This window comes from Limulus polyphemus, unplaced genomic scaffold (assembly GCF_000517525.1).
Source record: "Limulus polyphemus unplaced genomic scaffold, Limulus_polyphemus-2.1.2 Scaffold594, whole genome shotgun sequence".
Lineage (NCBI taxonomy): Eukaryota > Metazoa > Arthropoda > Merostomata > Xiphosura > Limulidae > Limulus > Limulus polyphemus.
The window spans coordinates 329789-351112 of NW_013666204.1; the positions used below are offsets into that span (position 1 = coordinate 329789).

The 21324-nt window shown below is 32.5% G+C and overlaps 1 protein-coding gene across 7 annotated transcripts in view; it reads right to left on the reverse strand.

Moving 5' to 3' along the window:
- LOC106459333 (protein dopey-1-like) overlaps positions 1–21324 on the reverse strand; it is a 242301-nt gene that overhangs the window by 159321 nt on the left and 61656 nt on the right. For all 7 annotated transcript variants that reach the window (XR_002610553.1, XM_013918954.2, XM_022385808.1 and 4 more), the window contains 2 exons: positions 18329–18662; positions 12470–13316 (listed from right to left, as the gene is read on the reverse strand). Coding sequence is in view for 6 of the 7 variants with exons in the window: in XM_013918954.2 (XP_013774408.1) it covers positions 12470–13316; positions 18329–18662 (1181 nt within the window). In the remaining variant the exon portion in view is untranslated. The remainder of the gene's footprint in view (positions 1–12469; positions 13317–18328; positions 18663–21324) is intronic.

Sequence of the window (21324 nt, forward strand, 5' to 3'; positions counted from 1 at the left end):
ATAACCAATAGAAAGTCAAGGTTTTCATCTATCAAATGACCTGTTCTATAATGTTATGTTCTGAATGGTTAAATATCAATTTCACTCAGAGTACCAGCATCGTTCCCGTGGGAAAGTTAACGACTAGCTTGGATGAATTTGTAATGACTCTTGTCACATAGTTAGAAAGCCAGAAAAATTTTGACAAGTAAGGGAATTTGTCTACTTTTTGCATGTTATTAGTCTACATTCTTTGATGCATTAGTTAATTAAATAAAAATTATAAAGTGCATTATTATTATCATTAGTATGTAAAAATATGGATCCTTTTAGGTTAGTTAAGATTACATTAGTAGTTAGACGCAGTTCAAATGGCAATAAAACAATAAAATCTAATTATAAATAGATGTATAATGTTAAGAACTTAGAACTACTTAGGATAAACAAATGTAGTTTCATGTTACAATTTAAAGTCATTCTAGAAAGAAAAAAAGAATAATATAGATTTATTTCAATTTATTTTTTTGGTGGTTATGAGGTCAGTCGAATTGACCGATTCCGTTTTGAGATAGGGTAGAGAAAATAACAGATAAACTATAGTTTTACTGAAAAAAATGTTTGAAATGCATTTAGGAGGTTTTAAGGAAATTTCAGATGAGGAAAAGTATTTTTAATTTTCAACATGAAAATTACTTTTTACATGGACTACTCAAAACAAATACTCAATATATTCAGTGAAATCTTTATTTATTAAAAATACTTCACTAAAAATGTTTTTTTGCATGTGAAAGAATATTAACTGAAAGACTGCCACATTTTGTGAAGATATACAAACAATATTGAAAGTTAGAATAATTAAATATATAAAGATTTTAAATGAGTACAAAGAGGTCACATTGTTGAGGGAGTTGAAGGAGTGTCAGATTTATGATCCTTGGGTAATATATACAGTTCAAGAGGTTTTGAATGACCTATATATTGCCTATATAAATAGTATTCCAATCACTACTGTGTTAATTATATCCATTCTGGCCTGAAGAGCTTTGTATTGAACAAAACATGTCACCAGCAATGAATATGATGAATATAGTGTGACTGAAATACTAAGTTGCAAGATATATTCATCTGAACTTCTTACAAATAAATAAAATTTTAACTACATATAAAATGATAAATCCAAAATATGCATTTTAAACTATTAATTCAGGTTATTATGATTTTGACTGAAGCATAATGAACATTTGGTTTTCATTAATATATTTCACCTCTCCACAGCTAGATACGTCAGTTCAATGCACCTGTTGTATGGTTTATTTTACTGTACTGGAAACTATTGGATGAAATAGTTTGAAACTTCAGTTGAACTTTCTACAGCTTACGTAGCTTCTGAAAATCAAATCTCTTATTTATGCATGTGATATGTATGCATTTGCAACTTAAAAAATTCAAAAAGATTTCACAGTGATATCTTTTGTTAAGAAACACTTAAATGCTTAAACCTTTTTGAATATTTTAATGTCATGTCTTCCTGTATTATTATAAAACTTTTAGATGAAGTTTTTCTTCTATAAAACTAAGCTTTATTCTTGTTTGAAAAACATGACATATAGTTTCACCATGTTTATAATTAATGGCATACAATGAAAAACCTTTTTACCATAGCAAAATTACTTCAAGAAGTTTTCATTTAACTCTATTGCAACAGACTCGTATATTTTACACGACCTTATAACCACAATGTAACAATGGTGGTTTATATACTATATCTCTGAAAGTACAAATTGTATCTTCACAAAATTCAACAAGCTTTCAGTAAACAGTAAAAGTCTTTTGTAGATAAAATAGAAAATCAGAATTTTTAATTAAATATTTTTACTAAACCTTTGTATGTAAGTATCTGGAGTCAAATTGTTGACTGCTCTAAGTGAAAAGCAATTTCATGTTAAAATTAAAAATACTTTTCATCTGAAAAATTTCATATTTCATTTGTATAATCCCTAGAACCTCTTAAATAAATATCAAATGTTTTTTTCAGAAAAAACTTTCTATACTATTTGTTACTTTCTCTACCCTAACTCTATACAAGGTTGATCGATTGGACCGACATTGTAACCATAATGAAAATTAAGAAATAATTCTAAATTATCCTTTTTTATTTGGAATTACCACAAATTGTTTTTCTTAAATAGATTAAAGCTTGTAACAATATACATGTATTTATAGTTGAATTTGTTTTATTGCTTTTTGAACTGTATTTAACCCTATTGCCATGGGTATCCTTTACTGCACATAACACAAAGTTTTAGTGTCTTACATTCAAAATGCTATTAACCTTCCTTTTGTTTATGTTATACCAATTACTATAGCATAAAATATAGCTCATAATCCATATTTTAATAGTATACAAGTTTTACATTTTTAATTCTGTAAGGCAATATTCCAAAAAATCCTGAATTTCCCTAGTGTGACACACGACACATTTACTCTAGGTATATTCTCTTCTATATTTCTTCCACCACCTCCTCAAAAAAGTATGAAATTAAATCCCTATAAGATCGTCATTGCTCAGACAAACCATAATTTTTATTGTGTTCAGTTCAGTTTGATTACAGAGCTATTAAATAGAAAATCAGGCCCCTCCTGCCACACCTACCTGTCACATCCTCTCTTTCAGGATTTGTTAATAGTTCTCTCTTACGTAAGATTATATATTAACTATAACCAATAGAAAGTCAAGGTTTCATCTATCAAATGACATATTTTATAACATTATGTTCTGAGTGGAATATTATCAATATCAGTCAGAGTACAAGATTTGTACCCATAGGAATGTTAACAACTAGCTTGGATGAATTTGTAATGACTTTTGTCACATAGTTAGAAAGCCAGAAAAATTTTGAGAGTTAGGGAAAATTGTCTACTTTTTGAATGTTATTAGTGTATGTTCTTTGGTGAATTTTTTAATTAAATAAAAATTATTTAATGCATTACCACCATTAGTATAAAAAAGTAGAGTTAAGTGTTATTGACAATCGAGAGGAAGAAAAAAAAGAGGATTAGGTAAGTACTTTATTTTTTTGTTTTTCATGTTTATTCTTTATTTATTATTATAAAAAATTAAAATGTAAAAATAGGGATCTTTTTAGGTTAGTTAAGATTAAATCAGGTAAAATAATAATAATATAACAAAAATGTTTCACGAGTCACACATGCAAGCAGCTTGTAGTAGCTCGTGGCTGATGTAATTCGATAGCGTAACATCAGCTGCACATTCCCTGAGTGATTTACAACTTATAATGGCATGGATAGTAGTTAGATACAGTTCAAAGGGCAATAAAACAATAAAATTTAATTATAAATAGATGTATACTGTTACCAGCTTAATGCTACTTAGCATAAACAAATGTAGTTTCATGTTACAATTTTAAGTCATTCCCAAAAGAAAAAAAAGGTAATTTAGATTTATTTAGATTTTTTTTTTTTTGGTGGTTATGATCCCATATAGAGATAGGGTAAAGACAATATCAGATAAGATATATTTACTGAAAAAACAACAACTTTGAAATGTATTTAGCAGGTTTTAGGGTTTATACAAAAGATATTTTTAATATTAACATTAAAATTACTTTGCACACGGACTATTCAAAATAAATACCCAATAAATTCAAGGACAAATCTTTATTTTAGTTTATTAAAAATACTTAAATAAAAAGTATGATATTTTGTATGTGAAAGACTTTAATGTTAACTGAAAGACTACCAAAGTTTGTGAAGTTATACTGAAAGTTAAAAGTATTAAACTTTAAATGAGTACAAAGAGGTCCCATGGTCAGTCAAATTGACCGAGCCCGTGTTGAGAGAGTTAACCAATAATCTTACCACACAAGTTGCAGCTGAAGTTACTGTATCTAATTACATAACACACAAACTGCTCACAAGCTTACCTCATGAGGAATATTTATTAGCGTAATAAATAAAGCATACACATGAAAAACAAGATATAAAGTACTTACCTAGATCTAATTATTTTTTGCTTTTGACAGTCAATGAAATTTAAGCCTACTTTTTATACTAATGGTACAACTATAATAAGTAATATTTTATTTAATTAAATAATGTTCTTAAGAACACAGAACAATAACATGTAGAAATCACACAATGTCCTATAATAATCATAATTTTTCTGCCTTTCTACCTATGCAATAAGAGCTGTTAAAAATTCAGCTAAGCTCCATAATGAGTTTTCTGTGAGAGTAAACTTTGAACTGCAAGCAAAATAGACAATTCTCTGCACAGAAAACAATGCAATATGACATATCATTTGATACATTAAGGCTTTGGCTTTCTATTGGTTGTAAATAATATAGTATTAAGCACCAGATATAACTATTGGCAATTTGTGAAAGACAGGATGTGGCAGGTGGCTATGGTAAGAGGGGTCTATTTTCTAGGTTTTGGCTCTGTAACAAAATAAGATTTAAGGCTATAAAAATTATACTTTACCTGAGTAACAAAAATACTATTGTAAGTATAGTTTGGATGGAAATAACCTTAACAGTGTTATGAAAGAAAGGGATCTTGATGTAGTGGTTAATCTGTCTCTTAAGGCTATAAACATTATGCTTTGTCTGAGAAATATCTATATTATAATAAGCAATTTATGTTAAATTCTGTTCTTCTCAGAGGGGTAGTCAATAAATTAGAGAAGAGGGAAGATTGTTTGTTTTTGTTTCTGAATTTCGCGCAAAGCTACACAAGGGTTATCTGCATTAGCCATCCATAATTTAGCAGTGTAAGACTAGAGGGAAGGCAGCTAGTCATCACCTCCCACTGCCAACTCTTGGGCTACTCTTTTACCAATGAATAATAGGATTGACTGCCACATTATAATGTCCCCATGGCTGAAAGGGCGGGCATGTTTGGTGTGATGAGGATTCGAACCCACAGATTGCAAGTCGAGCACCCTAACCACCTGGCCATGCTGGGCCAGAAGAGAGAAGACAGAGATAGTGAATGTCACAGTTCTCATATTAGGGAAGATTGAAGTTTTTTTTTTAATATTTCCTTATAAAATTAAGAACTCAAAACTTAAATAATATTAAAATTTGGTATATTAACTTCGTTACAATGCCAAGTTTATTTGTATAATAAAGTATACAGAACAGCTGGGTGAGGTACCAGGGACAAGAAGAGAGGAAGGTTGGTAATGAGAGGAGTGGCAAAGCCCTCAATCTCTGGCATGCCTAACTCGGAACAGACCCAACAAAAGACCCAAGGATGGAGTGACCACTCCATAGGAAGAATCCTGTCTGGTCAAGAGAGATTATTTTCCACCAAGCTCATAGCCTCAAGGACATGACAGGCAGTTAGATGAGCCTGATGTGAATGGACCTAAAACAAAGTTCAATGTGCAAAAGGAAATATCCCTAGAGCAAGTCCCAACCTGACCACTAATATGGCAGAGGAAGTTGGAAATAGGAACATAACCAATGGGCAGCCAAGAGTTTCAGAATATCAATGTGAAAAGTAAGCTCCACAAAACCAAACCCCAGAGGCCATGGAGGCATTCACAGACATGCCTCAACCCATAAAAGATGTATCAGTGAAAAGATGAAGATCCACATGTGGTGATAGCATGGAATGCTAACCACAGTGTTGGCACAATCAGGCCAAGAAAATTACGGAAAAGAGAAAGCAGTGGCATCACAAGAGGACATAGGATCACACAAGATATTCCAATGATTTCTCAAAGTTCACTGAAGAAACCTCAGGTGAGCTTGGCTTAAAGGGACAAGATGTCTAATAAATGAGTCCCCAAAAGAAATAAAACCTCTTGTGTAAGAAGTATAGGAGAGAAAAGAGTTAAAGTGACTAGACACTCCATATTTTGTAGACAACTAGGGATAGGCTGAGCCTAACTGAGTTGAGAACTGAAAAAGACTCTAAGTTATGGGTCAGAGTGAGAAATAACATGGAAGGTTTTCCCAGCAGACTCAGAAGAGCAGCTCTTGGAGGAGAAATGATATGATGATATGAGAAGATGCGAGGAAGAGCTAGTTGTCCATGTTTTAATGAAAAACAAATCCAAGACTGGATGTGGAAAGCAAATGCTCCTATGACTCGACTGAATAAATAAGGAGCTTAAACAATGCCAAAGAATGGACCTTAAAACTAGTACACCAAATAGTTGGGGGGGGGGGGGTAAAAGAACCAATGAAGAAGAAGAAACCACTCCATCTTGAAGAGTGCATTGGAGAGTCTGGAGAATTGGCTACGCCCAAAACAGTGCAATGGATTATCATAAAACCCTATTTGGAAAGAAAGAGAAATAGGTGAAAAAGAAAATAAAGAGATTAACCTCAGAAATCAAATCTACAGAGAGATTTGGAGAACGAACATTGTCTTCTACAGGTATAGAGAAGGCTAATGCAAATGCAGAAAGAGCCGATCAAAATCGTTGTCCTCATGGTTGGGTTCAGAAAGAGGGGGATTGCACTCTTAATAAAGGGACAGAAAGATGAGGAAATGAAAGCATTAATGAACCCGTGACACACTGAACAATGACAGTAATGTGCTCCACAGTCAATGAGCCTTCAGTGGCCTTAGATGAAGTAGGAACAGTATTTGCAAAATCACCAGAACTTGGGAGGAGGAAGTAGTTACTGTCACTTGAGAACTCATTGTTGTTAAAGTAATTTTCCAGATCAATTTTTTAATGCAGTTATTGAGAGGCAGTGTAGTTTGAAATTGAATTTGAAACCAAATAAAAAGAAATGAATGAAAGTTATCAGTGGAATAAAAGCAGCAAAAATCTAACTAAAACTGAATAAAGTTTAAACTTCAATAAACATGACCATTCATGACAGTGCTGAAGAAAACAATGAAATTAACTTTAAGCACAAGTGCTTATGGGGATCTACTGCATAAAGAAAATATGCCACCTTCCTGTTGGTGGAGAGCTATTGTCGCAAGGTGATTACATCTTATTCTAGTGCAATTCATATTCAAACGTGTCTTAGGTGTCTCAAGACTCATAGTATGTACAAAGACTCTAAGGCAGACATGCAGGGAATAGCTACAGCGTGTAGAGTAGTAAGTAGATCATTTTGGTATTTACATTTCTTTTCAGTGACTTTAACCATTCATGCAGTCACTTAGGCCTAAAAGAGCAACTTTGTCAACAAAATGAAATTGATATGGTCGATGCAAAATAATTTAACTAAACCTACCTCACTATTTTCCTATCATACTGCAACATAATAATTCAAATGAAATATAAAAAGATAATGCAAGTTCAAAAAATTAGGAGTGTAATTGTTGTTCCAAAACTAGGATTACCAGACATCCAAATAAATCTAGGATGGTCCCAGTTTTTAGTCTTCTTTCTGGTCCCATGTCCCAATCAGAAACAGGAAAAGCATCAAATCATCTCAGTTTCTCTGTACCTCAATGTATATTTGATATATACAGAGCAGTATACCATTATACACAGCTACTTTGGAGAATCACCTGATAAAGTTTTGTCTATGGTTTTAAAACACAATGCAATAATTATCAGATTATTTAAGCATATAGTAAAAAGTGTGTTACTGTAATTTAAAGTCTTTCAGAGCTGTTATTGGGTCACTCCACAATGAAAAAAAAAATGTATGTTTTTCACTCTGGAAATCATATGCGGTATGTTGAAATTAACCCAAAATCACAATTTATGATGTTTTTTAATGTATAAAGTAAAATAAATAAAACATTTTATTCAATAAATTTTATTTGTATCCATTTAGGTGTGATGAGCTAATTGCAATTAATTTTACCAAATACTGCTGCAGGCTGCTACATTAAAATTTGTATAGAAATATTTTCTAATGAATTTGTTTATTTTATAATTAAATAAGAAAAGTTGGTATATAGTGTCTGCGCACAGTCTTGTCATGTTATCAACAAACATAAAACGTTTAAAATGGTTAACTTTTTTCAATCTGATGTGTTTCATACAAGTTAGAAAACAAAGATTTAAAACTACAGACATCAGAAACATCTATTAAAATCAGTTTACCAATATAACAACCTTTTACATAAAATATGAGATCAGGCAAGTCTTCATACATCTAGTTTGTCGAAAAACAAAAACACTGAGCATGTAAGTATATATATAAAAGCCATAAATTTGTCTATGACACAGAATTCAGGTAATTCAAATCTGGTTTGGTTCTAATTCAAAATTATGAAAAGGAAAATAGTAATATAAAAAAAACTACAGCCAAGTGTGATTTTCATCACAAATAATAAGCCTATATAGTTCTACTGCTTTACCAGACTTAGTTGTTTAACAATAGGCATTAATAATGCATATAAACATCTTTTGAATAGTTTTCTGGCTGCCATCATAGTCCACCCCAGCTAATGAGTCCTAATATTCAACAAAAGGATTCCCAGAGCAGCAACTTGTGGCAAACAAAAAAAAAGAAGAAAAAGATGTATCTGAAATGCTATGATGAGCTAACTAAAGAGGAATGATGAAAAATAACCTTGCAGTGTAATACAATTTTTATCATGAATATTAAGCCTACAAATTATGGTTATTCAGCAACAATCATTGTGCTCACTTTGTGTTTCCCTTGTAGGTTTGCAAATTTTAATTTGCATGTGAATTTTTAAAAGAAATTCACAATATTTCAATCTTATGCCAGCCAGATCAATCATGTCACTTTATTAGTACAAAACTATTTCTTGTCCTAACATGTATAGTTAATGTGTAAGCTCAAAACTTTCACTTTCTATTATTATTTAGCAACCATGTTACCCATTTTAAATATCAGAGCCATATGCCTTTAATATTTGATTACTAATTCAATAGAATGTTGATATTTAATGTTTACTCAGTAAAAAATGTTCTTTGTAATCACAAAAAACATTATACTTTATTGTTTCTAACTTATGAAATGTTTATTACAGAGAAATACACACACACACATATATATATATATATATATATTGTTACGTCTCCGTTTGTTAATTGATTTTCCGTAACTTCGTTCCTACGAAACTTTAGCGACACAAGTCCTTACTTAATAAAACTGGTTTATTCTTTCTGAATATAACTTTACCGATACACTTATTTTCAAAGTCGCTCTTTTACAAATGTTTTAACAATGAACGTTAACTTCAACAATACTTCCTGACTGCAGTTCAATTACTCACTACCTACACACATTGTTGTCACGTTGTGAGCGTCTTTTATATATACCAGACAAACATATATCTAGTAAATGCTAGGGCATTCACGAAGGAACAAGATAGTTCTAGAAACGTGGCGTGACACTAGTCACGTGACCTCGCTGACGCAACAATATATATAAATATGACCATGCAACGTTTCAACCTTCTACTTAGGTCATTATTAGGCAAGAGAAAGTAACGATAATTTGACACACTACAGAATACAAGATTAAAATAATGTTCTAATCTCGTGAAGTAAGAACAACAATAAAATTAACCAACAGTATTATTGACTATTTACAAACAGTATCTATGGGGATGATCAAATAAGATTAAAAACTTTTTTTATTCTGTATAAACATCCTATTTATAAAGTGGTTTATTATAAATTAATTTTTTAGAACAAGTTGGTTTAAAACAAATTAAGTGTATATAAGGACTATGTTATATTTAAAACAGAGGACATTAAAACAGAGTTCAAGGTTGGAATTACAATTACAAAGAATGGTGAATCCCTGAATAAGCTATCAGATGTCCAGTTTCTCGTCGGTGGTTCCGGATTGCCGAAGTTGGTGGACTTAAAAGATGTTACCTGACCTCAGTGCTTGTGGATGTGAACAGTAAAATGTCATTTAGTTTTCCCGATATAGGCGCCTATATTGGGAAACTGAATGACACTTTTACCATTCTCGATAACTCACTCAAGATTCACCATTCTTTGTAATGATAATTCTGACCTTGAAATGTTAATCAAAGAAAGCCTATCCATAAACCAAATGTCCCCTGTTTTAATTATAACATAGTCCTTATATACACTTAATCTGTTTTAAGGAAACTTATACAAAAAATGAATTTATAATAAACCACTTTATGAATAGGATGTTTATACAAAATAAAAAATAAAAATGATAATAATAATAAAGACAAAAAAGTAAAGGCTTTTAATATTATTTCTTTGTCCCCATAGACACTGCTTGTAAATAGTCAATAATACTGTTGGTTAATTTCATTGTTGTTCTTACTTCACAGGATTAGAACATTTTAATCTTGTATTCTCTACTGTGTCAAATTATTGTTATTTTTCTCTTGCCTGATGATGACCTAAGTAGAAAGTTGAAATGTTGCATGGCCATATTTATATATATATATATATATGTGTGTGTATTTCTCTGTAATAAACATTTCACAAGTTAAATGTTCTTTGATTTTGAATGAGTTGAAATGCAACTTAAAACACTTTGATACTAAGTTTTTGTATGACTTGTTATTTTCTATTCAAAATGCAGTCAAACTCCATTAAAGATTGAATTCACAACATTTACCTTAATTATACATGTTACTCCCCAACAACACTATTTTATACAATTGTTTTACAAAGTTGGTGTATCAAGAAGCTAATTTAAAAGGCAGAGAACAATTAGTGAAATACCAATATAAATAGTAACACAATGTGAACTCGTTTAAAGAAAGCCTGTACCAAACTCCTAATAGTAGTAGAAGTAACAGTATTAAAATCATCTAATTTACATGGGGTACATATACTTATTGTTATAATAATAATAAAGAGAGAGAGGAGATAACATAATAATAAAAACGTGAAATTGATTGCTGCCAGCCAGTTATTCAGAATTATGGGCTGGCATCATGCTACCTGGACTGTGCACTAACAAACATATTGCCACAGGGCTACATAATTGGATAGATGAGAGCTTGTGTTTTGGCTGTTGCTAAGTTTCTCTAGTATGTAAACTAAAACATTAAATTTGAACTGTAATGATTTACATTTTTATCTTTCTAAGAAAACTTTGAATTTTCATGTATGATACAAATTAACTGGAAAGGTATAATAAAGTGTTTACCCTCCCAACAAAACCTTGAACTGTTACACATAAAACATCTATTTGAAATGTACTATAATATGGTCTTGGAAGTTTATACTAAATCTAAGATGACTTATGAGATAATTCAAGGAACAATATTTACACCTAGAAATAGAAATAACCTTTATTTTACCTGTGTGTTCACTTATTTCCTTCTCTTGGTGAAAGTTATTATATTTGTTTCTATTCATTTAAAAAAAGATAATCAATACTTAAAAAATCCAACTAAATACCTTTCAGACTGAGATGTTAATGCTGTTTTTAATAAGATTTTTCCATTGTGTTTTACATTACAAACACTCTCAGAATGAGTCATTCAAATCCAACTAACAAAGAATGGGTGAAAAATATAGATATATGTATAATTAGTGTAAAATGGCATTCACTTACATTTAATCTATTTTACAATAGACATACCACTAAGTAACGTAAAGTAACGACATTCTTATATTCTATTGTCATTTCACGGAAAACACATTTGACTTCATGTAAACAGCCTTTCAAATTAAATCAAATCTACTTATTCTTTTAACAAATTTGAAAACTGAAATCAACGTTTATTATTAGAATCAAATCAATCTAAAAACAACATTAATAGTGAATACGTGGGCACACAACAATTTATAAGCACAAGGAAAAACTTTAAATTTATGGTAGAACATACATGTTGAAACATGTAGTATGTTCCAACATGAATTAAAATTTTTTCCTTATGTTTATAAATCATTCTACACCTACCAATTGATGTATCAGCATGATGTCCTTCCTTCTTCAAGTAACATGAATAATGAAATTATGAAAATATCATCATACTGAAATATGGTTATACATAAAATGAGAGACTGCTAAAACCATATTTAAACTGGCAATATATAAAAATATGAAAAACTATTAAAACCATACTTTAATTGGTTAGCAAAGAAACTGTTATGGAAGATGGAGTTCTCTATTCCACCAATATATGGGAGAAATCATTGTCAGCTCATGTGACATAAAATGGCACATAAGATCCATTAAAAATATATATACATATATATTTATTTATTTAATAAAACTGTAGGAATTTCACCAAAGAACATGCTCACACATCTACTGAAAGATTTAAAAGGTCAGAAAAGCTGTCAAATTACTAATCCACCACAAGGAAAAAATTTCAACTCACTAAATGCAAAATTTTATAGTCAAGATTTCATTTTCATAAAATATTCTTTAAGAGAGAATGTGATAGATAGTCAAAGAATGATTTTAAACCATTTAGCAATTTTATTTTTTTTCTTTCATATAGACAAAAATAACATTTAACCTACTGACCAACGTAAGTCTGAAATCTTAATAAACATTGTTTTGTTCTGTACAAACTCAATTAACAAATGATATAATGTAATACAACTTACCTTCCACAACTGTTTCTAATAGAGTCTTGTCTGAGGTACAGAATGTTGGAAAGGAAGACATATCCACAAGAAGCTGGCAAATTGACTGAAAACTTTCCAAAAATGCATGAGCTTCTTCTGAAAGTTGAACTGCATTTTTGTTTAAAATAGCTTCTGGCAAGTTTTCCACGTGCTTATCATAAAGATTAATGAGGAAATTGGTTCCATCATCAAGTACTCCATGAAACCTGCTATCTTGTAAACACATGTTGAGAAGCTGATCAAGTTTTTCATTCCTTGTCTTTTCACTGGTTTTTCTGCTAAGCCATAGTTTCAAAAAACAAGCTACAGCTTCTTCCGAGTCTTTCAGGATTCTATTTTTAACAAATTTAATAAAAAATTCCTGAAACTTTTTTATACATTGAGTTACAGGTGACTTGTGCTGAAGTTTTGTAGCTGAAATCTTTGCTTTTAATGAAATCTGATTATCAAGCTTATGTTTATTAGGTAATGATGATTCTTGGATACCAAGTGTCAACTCCGCTGGTTTCTCTTCCCAGCTTTTTGAACCAAGATTTGACTGCTCTTCTGGTACTAGTGAGGTGTCTTTCTCATTATCAATATTTTCTACAGAACTAGATGACAGTTTATCACATTCTGAAGTTTCTTTTGCAACATGAAAATCATGAAAAGTCTCAGTTGGTACATTAATAAACAGGGGCTGAGCCTTACTAAGGATATGGGAACACACATTCAGAGAATCACATATTTCCATAGGAGATAGGGCTTCACAGTGTTCGGCTAATGCACTGCCTAATTGATTGAGCAAGTCTGGAAGATGCTCTGTTGGTGTCTCAAGATATGTTTCCTAAAATAATTCAACAAAATGTTTTTGTGAAAATCCAAAATCCAAATGCTTTAAATAAATCCTGAAAAATGAGTAAAATTTTGTACTAAAATATATATTTGTTTCCCACAGTCTTCTGCCTTAGATTGCTCTGTTGGTGTCTCAAGATATGTTTCCTAAAATAATTCAACAAAATGTTTTTGTGAAAATCCAAATGCTTTAAATAAATCCTGAAAATTGAGTAAAATTTTGTACTAAAATATATATATTTGTTTCCCACAGTCTTCTGCCTTAGATGAACCGTCCAGCTAGTATTTCTAAAGTGTGATTCCAATTTTTATTTTTCAAACCATTCCTTCAATTAAGAATTACATATGTCTGACTACTGATGTAATAGCATATTAATATATGTACATATCTGTATTATTCATCAGTTTGTTTTTATGATCTTTCCAAATACCATTTTTTGCAAAAGTTACTGTACTTCACTGTAATTTACAGAACATTGTACATTACTTTCTGAAACACACTTTGTGTCACTATGATAAAAAGATGCTAACTAATACACAGTTTGAAACAGTATATATAAACATACCACTTCTAAAGACACCGGTGTTTGCTGTACAAACCACAAACTTACATACATGTAATAGTAACCAGTAATTAACTCTGATTAATATAGGCTAGCCTCAAAACTGAAAAATGTACAAATAAAGTTGTTTTCATAGACAAACTGCAGGAATTTTCAAGAAAACATAAGAAAAAACTGCAATTAACCAATAATTTAAAAAAAGCTATATCAACAATTAAAGCCAAAAATATTATTTGAGTAACTCTTTTATCAGAAAACAAAATATGGGCATGTTGGCACAAAGCAGGTTAATTAAATGATTTTAAAATAACAACAATTGAATTTCATCATCACTAACATAGAGATATGAGAACAAATAAATTACAGTAACAAATATGCAAAGGTAAATAATATTTAACATTTTCTTCAATCAAAAATGTATTTCCAATAATACTTATCTCTCTTTACACTACAGCTATTACTCAACTGCTACGGTCTCTTTACCTTTGGCCATCAAAGCATTGGTCTGATTTTTTCTCGCTTGCTCCAGCCTTTTATTCCCCACTTAATTGCCTTGGGCAATATCTGTGTCATGACACTCTCCACCTACATCAATGTGCCCTCTATCTCAGTACTGTATATAAGCACCTACTTCAGATAATATTATCATTTTTTCAAGACCAATCCAATATGTAGTCTCTAACATCAGCTCTTAGCGGGGAGGAAAGGCAAGAGAGTGAGGGAAAACATTAACATCCAAAACAAACTTAACTCCTCTCACACTACAACTAGAATTCTACACTGAGAAGGCTGAGGGGCTGGTTAGGCCATTATCCATACAGAATGCATCTGTATAGATCGTGGTCGCACCAAAAGAAGGGTAGCACCTAGTGGAGAACCGCACTACATCCAGAACAGGTATGCTCTTCACTCAGAACCTAAATCGTGCACTGTTTTTATGATTCACAAACATACATTGTGAAATTGTTGAAAAAAGATTTATCCCCTTCAGTGATTGCCAGTGCCTGAGGTAAGAAGGACATAGATAGATAGAATGATAAAGTGTCCTACTCACGTGCAACGCAAACAACTCCAACCAGCGATGTCTGCAGTCCAGCAGCAACAAAAAATAAACCTTAAGAGAAAGGTGATACATGGTACATGAGGCTATGGGCTCAAATGGATGTCAAGAAAGAGCATGTAACACCATCTTTATATCTCAGACAAGCATTTGGGATGAAGGACCTGAAGCGACATGAGAAGGCCATAGAGCACTGGGGACTCAAAGAATTATTGTCTCATCGAATATCTAAAGGTAGCTGATAAGGCCACCTGATTTTGGACAATTGTTGGAAGATGTGAAATCCTTGTCAAAGAGCCAAGTCAAAAACCAAGCAATGGTTGGTATGTCCAGATGAAGTGGGTTCAACCTCCTCACAATACTCAATTGTCGATATGTGTGCCAGTTTTCCATTGATAAATGTCCATCGTGGGATGACACAGAGACTGAGACAGGTACATGGCAATCTTAGAAGTTAGACCCAAATGCAGTACAAAGGACTGCATAACCTCCATATATGAAGCTTGAGCTTTGGGGTGGACAGGTGTAAGATGTCTAACCATGGCTGCATCAACAGAGACATCTAAAGTGGAAGTGAGCACACCTGAAAGTATCGCAAAGCAGAAATGAGTATTGAGCCATTCAATCCGGTGCTACCAACAGAATGGGACCAGGGGTTGAACAAATAGTTGCTAGGACTCTGGGTAACAGAAGAATAGGTGGGTAGGCATATAGGTGCAATCCAGTTCAGTCTTGACCAAATGCATCTACTGAGGTACCAAAAGTCAAAATGCTGGTAGTTGAGTGTTCTAGTTAGTGGCAAATGCATCGATCATCAGTGTCACAAACTGAGAGCAAATCCAACAGAAAACCACTCGATGAAGCATCCACTCTGTAGGGAGAATCCAGAAGGATCGAGACAATTGATCTGATACCAAATTCATCCTGCCCAAAAAAACACAGTCATTTAGTAATAAGATATGATGGGAGTGGTCCCAATATCGAAGATCCAAGGTTCAAAAACAAATACACCTGGACAAAATGCCCCTTGACAGGAAATGTAACATACCACCATAGAATTGTCGGAGTTTGATGCATGACGACTTTGTCCCTAAATAATTCCAGACTTGAGACATTGCTCTTTGAACAGCAAGAAGTTCTAAAACATTGTGAAGGTAAGCCTCATCATCTGTCCATTGGCCCTGGAATTCCTGATCATTAAGATATGCACTCCATCCCTGAAGTGAGGCATTCATAAAATGATGGAGTGCTGGATGAGGTGACGGCAGAGGAACACCGATCATAGTATTGTTCCGATCTAACCACCACTCGAGATCGAAGATGTCAATTCTGAGTAAGGAAAATGGGGAATCCAGTGGAGACCACTGAAGGAATCTATCATGTGAGCTCATCCCAAAAGAATGAGGGAATAGAGTGATGTCCACACCCCCAAAAGATAAAAAACCTTGGGAAAAAGAGATGTCAGTAAGAGTCAGACTGCCTGTACCTCAGCATGGGGACAGGTGGGAGTCAGCAGAGCCCGAATGACATAAGAGTTGAAAGAGACACCCTGATGGATGATATATTGTGGTGCAGTGTGAATAGATTTCTCAGCTCTGATAATAAAGCCTGCCTTGGTTGCTTCTGAAAGTAGAATCTGGATATGACATTCTGGCAACTGACAAAATGGTACCAGCAGTAACCAATCATTCATGTAATGGTGTTTGCACAGCCTAGAGAATGCAGGTGATGAGAAAAAGCTTGTACAACTTGGCAGAACACATACAGTGCCGATGCTAGTCCAAAGGACAGAGCCGTGAACTGCAGCACATGACCCTTATGCATAAAACACAGATAACAGCAGGGCAAGTCTGCTATGGGAACATGCAGATGGGCATAGATGATATCGAACTCGGTTATCCACAATCCTGGTGAAAAATGCCAATGCAGAGTAAGGAATGACTCCATCGTGAACCTTCAAGGATCTAGGAATTGATGTAGATAAGAAAGATTGATGACTAGACTCCAATCTCCCATCTTCTAGGGTACAACAAACAAACAGGAATAAAACCCAGAAAGAACTGGTTCCTAAAAAGGTGTAGGGATAATAAATACCTCAGCATCAAAGATAGGGTCAGATGAATCCTAGAAAATTGTGATATAGTCCTGTTGACCACAGACTCTGTTCTGGAACCCCACATTTCCAGGAGCGGATCTATTCTCTGAGAGTCTAAAATGCTTCCATCTGGCAGTGGTAGGTGAAAGCATATCAAAAATATCAATCAGAATGTAACTTGTTTCAATACAACTCTGTCAATAGATAAAATGACAATAAAAAGCTCAAGCCTCCTGAAATAGACTTAAACAAATGAGCTACATTTTTTTCCGAGGAAGAATGAGCAATTTCAAATCTGAGGGGAACTGGCAAAATATTTCTTTCAGAAGAAGAGTTCTAAAGACATTTGTCTGAAATCCCCAGAAAAGCTAATAAGGAACACAAGATTACAATTGATCGAAATGATATCATGACACCAAAGATACAAAAATGTGACAGGTATGTCAGTATGCGAAACAGTAAAATCTGAAGTCATAACAGAAACATCAATAAATAAATAAAGATACTTTTATGAAAAATGAAGGTGATACATTCCTCAATTGTTAGTTGAAATGAACAAATTGGAAGGGCCAAACCTTCATAGTGCAATAAGTTCAGCTAACAAATGTACCCAACAATGCTTTACAATAAAAAAGTAACTTGACAATACAATTGTTGATTAAAAATAATAACCAAAGATTGAGTAAAGCAACTGAGAAATGTTATTAAAAGCTGTACTGCAAGTAGGTACTTGTGGAGGTTACTTATTAATGGAGGGAATCTCTTGTGATTAAGGAGAAAGTAATGAGTAGCACATTACAGGACGAAAGATGAAAGAAATCAGATTGTCTATCATATGAAGAATTACTTAAATACTTATTTTGTCAGATATACTTTCAGTTGAAGTATGGCATATCTAAAAAGTGTAGACTTAATATTGCAAAAAAATACCATTAAAACCTAGTATTATTATAAAGTGTTGTGACTTTTCAGATTATTTCTTTCAACTACAACCATTCTGATATTTTAATAGAAAAGATTAGCATAAACTACAACAAAGAAAGGTAATACATATACATACTTAGTAAGTGCACATATATCAGTAAAAATAACTATAATTATAGGTATTTCATGAAATATGCTCTAAGAAAAATAGCTTTGTGTGTTTCAATGCTCATTGGCTGACAATAATATTTCTCTGTAGAAGAAAACAGTTATTTATGAGCTTAAGATACTTTGAATGACAGAGAATTATTTACAAAATCAAAATCACATACAAGTATCTATCATTAAGAAATATTTCTTACCAAAGAAACAACATCTAAAAGAAAGTCAATAAGGCAACCAACTTCTTGAATATTTGGTGGACCTGCTCCAACATGCTCAACAGCAGTTGAATTTCTTTTGGGACAATAGCTCCCACTATCTGCACATTTGTTGCGATGACAGCTCTCTTGGAAACATCTAGCAAGATAATGCCACAAATAGCAAGGTTCGAGTGTGCTAAATAGCAGATTTGCTGTCTTGACAAGTTCCTTATGGTTTTTGGAAGTTATCTGGTCCTTATTTATCCCATGTTTTTCTCCAGTACTTTCAACTGATATGGAACCTTGTCGAGAAGAACACTCATGATAAAGTGATCTATAAAAATAATTGTAAACAGTCAGTTGTCAGGAAAAGTTTAGTCAATAGCTTCAAATGAATAATGATGTGACAATTTTAACATTAATAGTTAGAAAAAGAGCTTAAAATAAATACTAAAACAAATGAACAATAGGGTAAATTTTCAAATTTTACTAGCTTTAAGCATAACTGGTTGGCTAGTAATAAAACCTCAATACAAACAAAACTGATGAATTACTAGTGACCAAATTGTCAGGGATGATTGTGAAGCACACACATAAAATGAGGACCTTGTTTTACAAAAAGTTCTAATTTACCTCTACTAAAAATATATTTCCAATAGGTACTTACTTCTGCTCACATAAATAGCTATTCTCATTCAGTGTAGTCCTCTATATCCATAAATAATTCTTATGCACGTATGCCACAAGCCTTTTATCTCCCCTCAATTGGTATTGACTGATCCCAATACATTTCTCTTGCAAACTGTCATGCGACAACCCTCCACCAATGAAGGTGCGACATACTCTCATGATGCATGTGACTCCCTCTATTCAATTCTACCAAACTATCACCTAGAGTTTTTGCATAAGACGGAAGCACCAGTTTTCAGTGGGGAGGAAGGGTGGGAAGTGTGAGAGGAAGTAAGTACCTATCAGAAATAACTTCCGATACGGTACATTACCCCAGCTCACATAAATAGCTAGAATCTGACATTGAATAGGTGGAGGTAAAGAAAGAAGCATCCTTCGAAATCATCCGAAGGACACATCCTAAGTAGTCTTTCTTCAGAGTTATAAATCTAAATTTTATTTTAATGTTATCCTTTTACACATTTATTTTTCAATATTTTTATAAAAGTAGCATTTGGATGTGGCAGGTGAAAGAAAAAAAAATGTCCTTTTATGTTCAGTACATTCTATAGAATACATACATTCTTTCAGCAATTTACATCAGAGTTCCCATAATGTTTCAAGTTCTAAATTCCCTGCTACTTTATATATTCTTACAGGTTACTTTCATACCTTCAAATACATGCTTATTACATTTAATACATATCCATATATTATATACATTAAATGTTATTTCACACAGGTATGGAATTAGTTTCATTATTTATAAGCTATTTCTAACTCTGATCTATAGTGTTATCTTCCTCTAAGTCAGATGTAATTGACAATAACTGTATAAAGTATCTGCACCATCTTGATCAAGTTTTTAAATCAATTTTCCAAACTGAATACCCAGTATCAGTATCATTTAGTTTATGTACAAAAATAAAAAAAGGGCAAATGTGATATCTAGATGCAAGTGTTATTCCATCAAGAACAAGTAATTACAAATGTAACCCATGAATCAAAAGCTATTAAAGGTTCAGATGTTCAGACCAAAAGAAAAATCAAAGAGATGTGTTGTCATTAAACTGTACTGTATTATTACTACTTTTACTCTTAATTCAAATTTTCTATTTATAATTACTACGTCCTTTTCTGGAAAGATCTGAAAATGAATTACATTACGATACGAGACCAATGTTACTTCATACATCATTTCTCAGCAAGTTTAAACTGCTTAACATTATCTTTAGTATATTACGAAAAAAATGTAAAGGAACAAAGACAACTAAAATGACATTAATCTTTCTTGACAACATGTGATATGAAAATTGCACATACTAAAACATATGTTAAATTTAGTATAATACTATATTAGATCAGGAAGGAAGAAATGCATGGTATTGTTACAACAGCGGAAGTTACATGACCCTTCTGGTGCATGCGTGGCTGAATTTCTTGAATTATCGGGGAACCCCTGCAAATTTTGGAGAAGCCTCTTTGTTAGTATATAAGGCTGGCGAGAAAAGCCAGCGGGATTGAATGGATGGTAAAGTGAACAGTAGTCACAGTGAGTTTCGGGTAATTTATGATTCTTTTTCAATTTAATGTGTGTGTTTTGCACTCGTAGTAAGTGAAGTAATCGAGATTGTGAATCGCTGTGATTTATAGCATGTATTATAAAAGTTGTTAAGTTTAAAATGATAAGAAATGTACTGACTATGGAATTAATGTGTACTAAACGTTTATATTGAGAAAGAATAAACTGATTTAATCAAAAAAGAACTTGTATCGCTGAGGTTCCTCGGAAAGAATTTCTACCAGAAATTAACAAATAAGCAGATACACAACAAATTGGTGTCAGAAGTGGGATGAAAAAAAAAAAGCAGAAGATGGAAACAAGAAGTGGCAAATAAAACTACAGCTTAGCAGATTTGATGGCAACAATACAAGAACAGCAAAAGAAACAAGAAGAACGAGAAAATAAACAAGAAAAGAAACAAGAAAAGAGATTACAGCAGTTGTTGGAGGAAAAAGAAAAGAAACAAGAAGAACAAGAAAGTAACAAGAAGAGAGACAACAGCAGTGGCAAGAAAATCTGCAATAGTGGCAGCTCGAACAACAAAATAAACAAGAAGAGAGATTACTACAGTTGTTGGAGGAAAAAGAAAATAAACAAGGAGAGAGATTACAGCAGTGCAACTGGAACAAGAAAGGAAACAGGAAGAAAGTCTCCAACAGTTGCAAGAAAGTCAGCAGCAACTACAGGAAAATCAACAACAATGGCAAGAGGTACAAATGGAAAACATCAGTAAATTTAATTAGATACGTTAAATAACGATTTA